We start from the raw sequence: 11,530 nt of genomic DNA, 5'->3' as shown, positions 1-11,530 counted from the left end.
TTTATAAAAGTGAAAAAAAGGAAAATCTACAATTGTCATGTACTTTCCATAGTTATTAAAACAGTTCAAAATGGATCAAGAAAATTGGTTCGAGCTAGAATTCTTTTACTTTACGATTTTAAAAATTTGAAAGAATATTTAAAGACTACATAAAATAGCATTTAATAAAAATTACAAAATAAGTATAAATTATTTTGTTAAAAACGTCAATTTACTCATTTATATTGATTTTTTTTTATCTTATTTTTAATAATCTTACATGATACTGCTTTATCATTCTTTATTCTAGACGTAAACTTTATAGTCTTAATGAATATTGTCAAATTATTAAAATTCAAATTCAAATATTATGATATGTTTGATCTGAACTTCTACGTATATTTTGAACTTAACGTCTTGTAAAATGATATTTTATTAGATTTTAGAGTTATAAAATTATGATGCTATATTTAATTAATATTACTTATAAATTATTTTATTATTACTTATTACATCGGCTTAACCACAGTCAAACTATTAATTAATATTTTGTTTAAAAACATTGATAATTCGAGTGTAATCCATCATCATACACACAGGTAAAAAGGAGATCATAAAATATACTTTCTTTTTTTCATTTTCCGACCATGTTAAGTAACTGGTATTTTTTCCAAAAATAATTATTTAACTGTACCGAAAATAATTTATAAAATTTTAGTTAACTCAAATTAAAAAAAAAAAAACTAAATATTTTATTATTTAAATATTTTTAAAGACAAGAGTAAATTTGTAAATTTACATTTTTACATATTTTAAAAAAATTAAAAATCCTCTCACAACCATCATATCATTCACAAATTTCAATAAACTTTCATCGCAAATTCACTCTAACATAAACAACCTCACTTTCTTCACACTTTCCTTTGAAATCACTCTAAATCCACTTTGTCAAATCCTCCCCAATCTAAACACGCTTTTAAGAAAACAAGATATACAGAGAGAAAGAAGGAAAATGATATACAGGAAAAATCAACAGTTTGGCATATTCATAATTTCATTACAATGTGTAGTTAGTTAGCTTATGTGGGTGATTCAATTATGACAAGATTCAAAGAACATCTACAACGACCAGGAACAATGCTGCTGCTTTTTTCATGATTCAAAATTACTCCTAAACTACACAGAAAAACTACCAGACTAGTAATGATCTTGTAGGAAGCAAAATAATGAACTTGGTAGGTCAAAATTGATTCTCAACCCCACAAAGATAAGATCAATCATCAAGAATTTGGTGTAGCAAACTAGATGCTGGAGCTTCCAAAACGTGGACAACAAAACACATCTTCACAACAGATAACATCTTGCCTGCAACAACTAGTACACAAAATGATACTATAAGTCAGCACAGTCCATATTTTTGGTACCAATACTGAACACAGACGATGTCATTAAAATTACAGAATGCTAGTACCTCTAACTCTTTCTTTTATTAGTTTAAATCAAGAGAGTCATTGAATGAAACCTAGGACCCACCAAAATTGAAGGTTTTCAATCAATTTCAACCAATGACAGTATTTGAAAGGGAGGGTAGCTAGCATTGGTCTTAAGATTATCCGCATCACCTCTCAATTATCAGCACCATAAATACTTAAACCTTCATCATTGCCTATGAATATCTGATTTGAACTATAAAAACTGATTAGGTTGTTTGATATTTTGTGGTTCACTAGTCACATGAAAGCTTGCAATAGAATCTGGTATCCAAGAAGTATTTCCAGTTCCTTGAGAATTCGACTTTGTTAACATTGCACTTGGCTGAGTAGTGTTTCCAAACTTGGTATTGAGATTAACCCAAGTATTTGAGGTATATGGTCATTGACAGGCTATCCAAGTATGCTCACTTCACACTTTAAAAGCTGACTATACTAGTAAACAGGTGGCAAAATCTTTCAAGCAAATGGTGGTGAAGTTGCACGCGATCCCTAAATCCATAGTTTCTAATACAGATAAGGTCTTGACTAGTCAGTTTTGGCAGCACCTACTGAAATTAAGTGGCAGAACTTTAAGAACGTCAACAGTCTATCATCCTCAATCAGATGGGCAGTCTGAAGCTCCAAACAAATGCTTAAAGATGTATGTCAGATGTTTTACCTTTGATGCTCCTCAAGAATGAGCCAAACTACATCCTTGGGATGAATTTTGGTATAACACTTCGTACAACACAAGCATAGGCATGACTCCATTCAAGGCTATGTATGGTAGAGACCCTCATCAATTGGTGAGATATGTCCCTGATAATTCAGATCCGAAATCAGTTCAAGAACAATTGATTTCTAGAGATATTATACTGGGGAAAGTAAAGACTAATCTTCAGAGCCCAGCAGATACAAATAAAAGTATGCTGATCAAAGGAGGAAGCATGTGGCATTTCAAATAGGCGATAAGTTTTGGTGAAACTGCAGCCTTATAGGCACCATTCTGTGCCTTTTTAAAAAAGTTAAGCTTCAGTTACTTTGGTCCTTTTCCCACCATAGAGAGTTGGTCAGGTTATAAGCTTTTGTTACCACCTTCAACCAAAATCCATTCTGTATTTCATGTATCTCAACTTAAGCCTTGTCATGGAGAACACATCATCCTTATGTGCCTCTACCTATCACTTCTAATGAACAAAATGCTGTGATTCAACCTACTGTAATCTCGTGTCACTATTCTTAGAAACCAACAGATACAACAATACTTAGTTCAATGGGAAGGATTGGACAGTTCTAATGTTACATCACTGTCTTAGCAAAGGTTTATCCCCAATTCAACCTTCAGGGCAAGGTTGGTTGTAATGGAGGGGGAATCATAACAAATGCTACTTCGGGAGACACGGTGGAAGAGTTGGTTAGTAATGGCCACATGACAGTCAAAGCTAAAATGGTGGAAAGGAGTAGGCTCATGCGAGTCAAGAACATGAATTTGCAGATGAAAGATTTTGTATGGGAATTCAGTTAGCATATATTATACAATTGGAGGAGAGAGAGCGCACCTATGGATTCAATCTCTCTCATCCATTTCTGTTCATTTTTCATTTATGCTCTGTAAAACTTTAGGTTGCATACATCTCCATAGAATCTGCTTCCATTGTAAGGAACTTCCATTCTGTAAGTTGGCTGAAATTTATTGGATATTACAAATTTTGGTGGGTATCACTTCCCATTTAATGACTGTACTGATCGTATAGTTTTAATAAATTTCAACCCAATAGTGAAGTATATTAGATAAATTGTTAGAAAGTGTGCTGCTAACGCTCCTCTATACCAATTTCTATCATGCATATTTCTTGTTCTCTATCAATTATTAATATTCTAACTTATGTGCCTATATATTTTTAGTTGTTTATATGATTATTGCTCGCATTGAACATTAAACAGACATAAACAGATATTACAAAAACTGGTAATCAGCCTCACCCCATGTTAGAATCAGTAGCACAATATTGATACACTCATCATAAAAAATTGCTGTCAAATGAATTAAGAAGAAGCTCAAGACAGATACGCACCCACTGATAAACATGGACCAAGCAAACAATTGGCAATAAATTCACATTTCATAATAAGAAGTTGAAGGAATAAAATACACATACATCAAGTAGGTAGGGCTGACATCTGGATTGGATCATCAAATTCTCTAATTGATGAATCTGAATTTCGAATGGAATCTTTTCTATTGCGCTCCAATGAAGTTGCTTCATATATTCCTACATAATTCCATTACATTGAGCATTTAAGATTAACTACTAAAAGAGAAGAACAGAAACAAAAAATCCTTAAAAAAATTAGATTCCTATAAAATCAGGTTATTACTAGTAAGAAAAGGCAATAAAAAAACCAATGTATATAGACTTCATTTAAATTCCAGGGGATGAAACCAATGTATACAGAATCTGAGAAGCCAAGTTACGGTCAGTTTGATTTCCTTCTCACTTTTTACTTTCCAAGACAATTTTCTAAACAAGTTAATGCCACTTGGCAATCAATTTCTTGTCCAAAATCTATTAAGATATGAAAACTGCATTGAAGAGTTGGGAGATGTTTTCTCATTCACTTTTTCTATTTTGCAGTCCTATCTCAAGAATGGGTCATCAGGAGTGTTATTGCATATGGACCGATCATCAAAGACTGGCTAAAAACTCATCTTTGTCAGAGTGAGCTATAAGCACTTTACATCATCAAGTACTTTTACTAAAAGTGAGAGAACTTGTAACAAAAAACTACAGAGTACATTGTTGAAATATGGGTGTAAATATTGCACATTTACTGTACAATAAATATAGATTGATTGGATAATAAATATAGATTTATTTGTGAGAAATTCCTAGAATTAAGGGATTGGGAATAGGAGTTTATTTAGCATATTTGCTCCAGAATTAGTGTTCTTATGTCTAGAGATTTATTTCCTTTATTTCAGGAGATTTAATTCCTTTTATTAGGTTTCGTTTTTCCTTTTAATACTAATGTATTGTTTCTTTTAAAGACACTATTTGGTTATACCACTATCGCTTAGGACATCCATCAGTTTTTGTTTTCAAAATTATGTTTCCCCTTTTATTTGAAAATCTAGATACCTGAAACCTGCATTGTGAGGCTTGTGAATTCGCTAAATACACTCGAGTATCTTTTCCCATTAGCAACAATAGAAGCTCACAAGTTTCCAATTAATCCATAGTGATATATGGGGACCATCTACTATACCTAATATCTCTGGGGGCACATTGATTAGTAATCTTTCTTGATTATTGCGCTATGGAGGGTTACTTGGCTCTATTTGCTTAATCAAGAATCTGACATGAGCATTGCTATTCCCATTTTTCATTCAATGATTCAAAATAAATCTGGGGTCAACATAAAAAGATTTAAGTCTAACAATGCTAGGGATTATTTCAACCAAATTGTGTCTACTTCTTTTCAATCCAAAGGGATTATTCGTGACTGTGTATACTCCCCAACAGAATGGAGTCACAAAGAGGAAAATAGGCACTTGCTTAACACCACCCAAGGCAAGTCCGTGAATCCAATTCAAGTTCTGAACCTAAAACTACAAACAAAATTGAACCAGAAACTGAGAACACTCTCAACTCTCCAAATGACCTTGATCTGCAGGTAGCCTACTCTATTCAAGGAATTTTCATATCTCAACAAAAATCTATAACTGATTAAATAGTAGAATAGAAACTAGGAAAAATGGGTGCAAACCATTGTCAACTCCAATGGAACCCAATCACGAGGTACGTAAGGCTGAAGAGGAATCAACAGTAGACAAAAAGATGTATCAAAGACTGGTTGGAAAATTAATATACTAGGCTCACTCACGACATTGCTCATTCAGTGAGTGTCATCAGTTAGCTTATGCATGAACCGAAGGAAACTCATCTTCAAGTTTTATAGAATTCTACATTACTTGAAGGGAAGCCCTGGAAAAGGAATACTGTTCAAAAGAAATGGAAGACTGACTCTTGAAGCCTAAACTGATGCAGATTATGCAGGTTCTCTTGTTGATAGAAGATCGACAACTGGATATTGTACTTTCCTAGGTGGGAACTTAGTGACATAGAGAAGCAAAAAATAGAATGTCGTGGCAAGGTCATTTGTGGAATCAGAATTCAGGTCCATGCACAAGGGCTATGTGAGTTTATTATAGCTAAAAATTATCTTAGACGACTTTAAGATTAATTTGGAGGGATCGATGAAGCTCTACTGTGATAATAAGTCAGTAATAGACATTGCACATGATCCCATTAAGCATGACAGAACAAAACATATAGGAATAGATAGACACTTCATTAAGGAAAATTTAGAGGAAGGTTTAGAATGCATGTCATACATTCCGTCCAAGCAACAGGTGGCTGATGTGCTGACAAGAGGAGTCAATACCTCAGACTTCCATAATCTCATAACCAAGCTGGGAATGGAGGACATTTATTCCTCGGCTTGAGGGGTGTTGAAATATGGATGTAAATATTGCACATTTACTGTACAATAAATATAGATTGATTGGATAATATATATAGATTTGTTTGCAAGAAATCCCAAAAATTAAGGAATTGGGATTTGAAGTTTATTTGGTACCAAATTTAGAGGCTTCATGTCAGGAGATTGATTGGATGTAAATATTGCACATTTACTGTACAATAAATATAGATTGATTGGATAATATATATAGATTTGTTTGCAAGAAATCCCAAAAATTAAGGAATTGGGATTTGAAGTTTATTTGGTACCAAATTTAGAGGCTTCATGTCAGGAGATTTATTTCCTTTTATTAGGATTTCATTTTTTTTTTCCTTTAAATACCAACGTATTGTTTCTTTTTGAGATCAAGAAAAGTAATTCCATAATTATTGCTTACTGCCTACACATTTTTTCACATACATCATAGTGCCTTAGTATTTATTGTTAACATCATAGTGCCTTAGGAGGGAATTGAATACAGGTCCCATGAGTATACATAGAACTTTTAACTACTACACGTAGAGTATCTTAGTATTTACTATCTAGTTACTGCACTTAAGTGGTTAATTCTAAAATATTTCTCTGAAAATCAAATTGCAATACTAACATACAAAAAAAAATAACTTAGAAAGGTTTGACAAAGAATTATCATCTACAAGTTCAGTTTGAAAAACAATCCATGAAAAAACAAATTTAAAGAGAACATTAATATTAAAAATGAACTGCTAAACATACCAAAACCTAATATTAAGCAGCATATTGTGAATCCTGCAAGAGAAAAATCCATCTTGTACACATTCTCCATTATGATGATGCATGCACCAGCTGCTGCTAAATGCCTTGGTGAGGAGAAAACCATGTGCAATCTACAAAAGGAGAGTATGAATCATGAGCTACTTCACAACATTCAAAATGTTCCAAATGCCATCCATTATATTATTTACAACACAGAACTTCAAAATCCAAATATAATTCAGAGCATACCAGATCAATTTTAGATTTGCACCTTTTTTCATAGTCATTTAATGAAGTCAGACAGATGTCAATTAATTGTTTTCTACACAAAAGGATTTATAATTTCATAAAACTAAAAATTGAATAATACTTTCCAATGAGGATGAGATGAATACTACTGCTGCAATGCCATTAGTTAAAAGCTATTTTATAGAACCTTCTCTGATAATCTAAAGAGCATATGAAACCCAATTTCAAAATGCATTAGCACCTTCCTAGTACTTGCTTAGCCTTTACTCATGGCAAGATTAACATCATTCATGACATACCTCTCCTCTGCAATACTGTCAGCGTAGAATATCACAATGTTTCCAAATAGAATAGTGCTGAAGAAGGCCCAAGCAGAGAACGGCAACTTTTTACTGTTATCAGATTCGGATGATGAGCCCTGAAGGACCAGAAAGAGGAGTGAGAAACAAAAATTGCCAAATGTCAAACAAGCCAAAACTACAAACAGTATAAGAATTCCACAGAAGACATAACCCTATCTAATATAACCTTAAAGTGAAAATAACAGAACTCACTATGATCACGTCCCACATGGCAATAGGAAACATAAAACATGTTGCAGAAGCAATAGTTAAAGCATGCAGCCGCCTTTTAAGTTGATTCTGAAAGAAAAAATTGTTCTGGGTTATGGACACACACAAAGCACCTTGCACCAAACTCAAAGTATGAAGTGCTAACTGCACAAATGTACCTTGATTGAAACACGCCGAGCAATCACTCTCCTCAGTGCAGATAGAATACCAGCAATTATAGGTATTAACATTAACTTCAGGCCCAAAACTGGTTCATTCTGAGACTCAGAACTATCTCTATCTTCCCAAGGTAAATTCTGGTTAAGTTTACAACACTCGTAAAAAAGATGAAAGGTATGAAACACTTGACAGAGAAGAAAAGAGTACTTGGAAGAAAAGATATTTTAGAAGAAAACTTTGTGAATTTAAGATACAAAGAACAGTTTGAGTAGGATATAGAATGGAGAATACGTTGCTGTAGCCCATCCTTCTGATAACAGGTATAAAGATGCCAGCATGGCAACTAGGCCACCTATCTGGTCCAAAATAAGAAAGTATACACTGGATTAGAGACAATCCTACTCATTTTTCAAACACGTTAATCACACAACCAACAACAAATCACATTATTTAATATATTATAGTACAGCCTGGGCTTAGATCATAGTAGTCAATAGTGATCCATACGAAGCTGAGTATAGCAACCCTGGGCTTATGTGGGATTCAAAATATAGAGCAGAAATTCATATGCTATAGTGGCAATACCATGATAAGCTTCAAAAACCTTTTTCATTCCTGCAATGTTGTTTCGAGATTTTTTGTGGGTAAAATTATGATTTCTTCCCCATTTTTTAATGCATTTTTAGCAAGAAACATAATAGGATTTAAGACCCTTCATCCTAGACCAATCTCAAAAAGTTAACTGTATTTGACCTTTGTTCCTTCACAAATCCAATATCCAACACCAACACTCATAGTAGCAAACCAATAATTACCAGCAACTTGAATCTCTCTCAAAAATATATTGAGTAGCAATAGTCAGAAACAACAACACTTCTACATACCACAGCCAATGCAAACTGTAAAAGATAGCAAATGGTAGTGGAGGAAGAGTACAAGAGAGAGGATAAAGCCTGAGAGACAAAGGAGAGATAAGCCTCTCAACCAAGGCTGAAATCGGAGAAACAGGGGTCAAAACAAGGACAAGGAGATCCAGTGACCATTGTGGTGGAGATGCAGAGTTGCTCCGTTGTGGGGAAGGTGGCACGTGGCTTTCACGCACCGAGCTGCAGTAAGCAATGAAGTTGCATGTGGCGGCACATGGCAAAGAGTCAAAGGACGTGACCAGGAGTGTTGGACGTCACACGGCAAGACACAGTAGATCTGGTGGTTGTAGGAGAAAAATGGTTAGGCGACAACAATGGACGGTGGCAGATGGCAGGAGACAACGGCAGCAAATGGTGGCAAATGGTGACAGATAGTAGCAGACGACAACAGACTGCGACAGACAGTAGATGACAACAGATAGCAATAAAACACAGTGGAATCATTGTACCTCAATGAGACGAACCAGATAGGTGTTTACTGTACAACAGCAGCGGAGACTGGACAACCGCAAAACTAGCAGAGCAGGGTCAACCCACTCTGATACCAACTTGAGATGAATACAAAAGAATAGAAAATGAATTGAAGAGCTTGATTCCCATCTCTTAGGTCCTCATATTTATAATAGCATTGCTAGTTCATATACAATGAATGAGAGGAAAAAGAAAAGAATAAAAATGTCATATCAGAATTGAATTGAGAACATGGTTTCATGGTGTAACTTGTATAGTATACCTAACAACATGAGGATCTGTAAAGGGTTACCTTTTTCCACAAATGAGCTCTCCTGCCATATAACACTGCCGAAAGTACTCCAAGAACAGCACCAGAATACTCAGCCAATATTGCTCTAAATTAATAAGAATAAGAATAATTATATTGAGTTGATTTAGCAATAAAAATAATGTTCGCATTAAAATCAAAGCACCATCAACACCTCAATACTAATATGATCAAGAAATAGCTATAAAATGGTTGGACGACATCAATGATTCAATTGGACTTTATGACAAATTGGAATCAGTGATTTAAATTAATGAGCCTCAGCCATAATGTCACACAACTCGAAGCAATTAAGACTTGGCACTTGACACATTAAAGTTATCTACTCCAATTTTCTTTCAGAATATAAAACCAACCTAGCTGGTCCACAAGATTTCAGTCCCTTTCCCCACAAGACCAGATACAGTGCTGTTATACCACCATTTATTATAGACGGAACAACCTGAAAAGACAGATGGTACTAGTAAGGAATGTGCTTTCATGATAACCTTTAATGAAATTCAATGCTTTTTTCTTAGTTTATTCTTTGCAGAGATTAAAAATTAAATTCACCTGCGTATTAGAAAGGGGTCTGCCCTTCCAAGGCTTCTGCAAAATCAAAAATAGGATGGACGCTGGAGCCAGGCAGGCAAACAGAAAAAGAACAACAGAAGCACCAGTCTGCACGAAGTAGCGGTACATGGAGTATATTGACCATATCCTCATGAAATTCGCAACAATATGGATTATCTGCAAGGGTGTCTGTCTACAAATTGAAATGTACAATCAGCCCAATAAGAGCTAGTGAAGTTAAAAATTTCAACAGACAACCCTCCTCTATAAATATTCAAATTAGGACACAAACGCTAACCAGTTTGGTATAGTAGAATGTCACTGAGAAAGTCTTATGCAAAACCACTAAAAGCAGAATGCCACAACACGTGATCAATAAAACAGTATAATCAGTCAACCACCATAGACGCTATCCTAAATCAACTATCACAAAAGCTTAAGTTAATCAGTAGAGTCACATGAATGCTTTTGTATTACATCTCTAATAATACCCTTCAAGCAAGATCTCTTAGCACCTAAAGCTTGGATAATACATGTACCTCCCTTTGGCTCGTACTACAATTCAACTTTTTAGTTAGACAAACAGAGACAACAAGGATCATGCTCTAGACCACTTGATCCTAAAACCTCAGATACATTATCATAACTATCTCAAAAGCTTAAACAATTAGGTGAAGACAAAAATGAGTTTTATATTGCTTCTTTGACACATGCTAATGGATTAAATTTAAGATACTACTTTTCTCTGTACAGATCGCACATATCATCCACTAAAAACAATTCTGCTCGAGCTCGGTAGAATCACTACAGGCGGCGAAGCTCTCCCTCCAAGTATGCAGTAAATATTTAGTAAGAGACTATTTCTTGAAAATAATTACTTATTTCTCAAAATTGCTCTCAGAAAGAAAATAAAATAAACCCACTATTACGTCAAAATAAGCTGAACCAAGCTAGAGACTAAATTGTAACCATTGAGAGCATTGTCTTTGCTCTAGTACTAACTTCAATTTTTCCCTCTACACAAAGATACTCCACCGCAAAATACCAATGCTTCCAGTAACTATCCAAAAGATGGCCAATTAGCTCCAACCCAGTTCGTATAACAGTTAGCACATTAGGAAACAGTAAAAGCATTGGAACACTTCAATGCACCTAGCCACACTCCCAATTGAACAGCAAGCAAATAGCCTCAAAAATTAAACCGTTCAAAGTCATTCAAAAAGAAAAGAGCAAAAGTGGGGCACACCCAGAAACGATTTTGGCAAAATTTTTCGAAAAGGAGGAAAATTTACCTGAAATGATGAGGTGGGTTGCCCCGATCCTCTGAGACGCGGTTCGGGGACATCATTGTGGGAAGCACTTGGAGAGAAAAAAAAAATGGGTTGGGGAAAGTAAAGAGTGTTGGGATTCAAATCGAAGTGAGCGTAGCGTGACTCAAATCACGAACACAAATCCATGGCTGGTTTCTTCGATCGGACACAAGAAGAGAGGTTCATGTTTTCTCTTCTTCCTCAAGTTTCATTGCTTCGTCCTTTGCGTTCGATGATATGGGCCCTGAGTAAAATTTTGGGCCCTCCTTCC

General features: G+C 34.8%; 1 protein-coding gene across 6 annotated transcripts; it reads right to left on the bottom strand.

Moving 5' to 3' along the window:
• Window positions 1-997: 997 nt before the first annotated feature.
• LOC137837215 (uncharacterized) lies at window positions 998-11,530 on the bottom strand. Of its 6 annotated transcripts, XR_011085394.1 has the most exons (13): window positions 11,242-11,509; window positions 9,950-10,142; window positions 9,754-9,839; window positions 9,380-9,464; window positions 7,968-8,046; window positions 7,690-7,820; window positions 7,514-7,600; window positions 7,259-7,377; window positions 6,711-6,841; window positions 3,611-3,724; window positions 3,011-3,134; window positions 2,131-2,270; window positions 998-1,353 (listed from the first exon to the last, which is right to left on the bottom strand). XR_011085394.1 is itself a non-coding variant. In XM_068646145.1 (11 exons), exons 1-10 carry the CDS (start codon window positions 11,295-11,297, stop codon window positions 3,612-3,614), a joined length of 1,080 nt encoding a protein of 359 aa, XP_068502246.1. In that variant the 5' UTR covers window positions 11,298-11,530; the 3' UTR covers window positions 998-1,353; window position 3,611. The 6 variants fall into 6 exon arrangements, 2 of the variants coding, with proteins under 2 accessions (XP_068502246.1, XP_068502247.1); XR_011085393.1 differs by lacking the exon at window positions 3,011-3,134 and having other exon boundaries at window positions 11,242-11,530; XR_011085395.1 differs by lacking the exon at window positions 2,131-2,270.

This window comes from Phaseolus vulgaris, chromosome 4 (assembly GCF_000499845.2).
Source record: "Phaseolus vulgaris cultivar G19833 chromosome 4, P. vulgaris v2.0, whole genome shotgun sequence".
In the NCBI taxonomy this organism is placed as follows: domain Eukaryota; kingdom Viridiplantae; phylum Streptophyta; class Magnoliopsida; order Fabales; family Fabaceae; genus Phaseolus; species Phaseolus vulgaris.
Note: the sequence above shows the minus strand (reverse complement) of the source record. Positions and strands in the feature narration are given on the sequence as shown.

What these genes read in the sequence shown, in the direction of transcription:
- LOC137837215 (XM_068646145.1), bottom strand. Translation starts at nt 11,297, where the DNA reads ATGATGTCCCCGAACCGCGTCTCAGAGGATCGGGGCAACCCACCTCAT. An exon ending in AGCAACGTATTCTCCATTCT is followed by an intron (nt 7,821 to 7,967) that starts ATATCCTACTCA and finishes ACCAGAATTTAC; the next exon opens with CTTGGGAAGATAGAGATAGT. An exon ending in GACAGTATTGCAGAGGAGAG is followed by an intron (nt 6,842 to 7,258) that starts GTATGTCATGAA and finishes CTCCTTTTGTAG; the next exon opens with ATTGCACATGGTTTTCTCCT.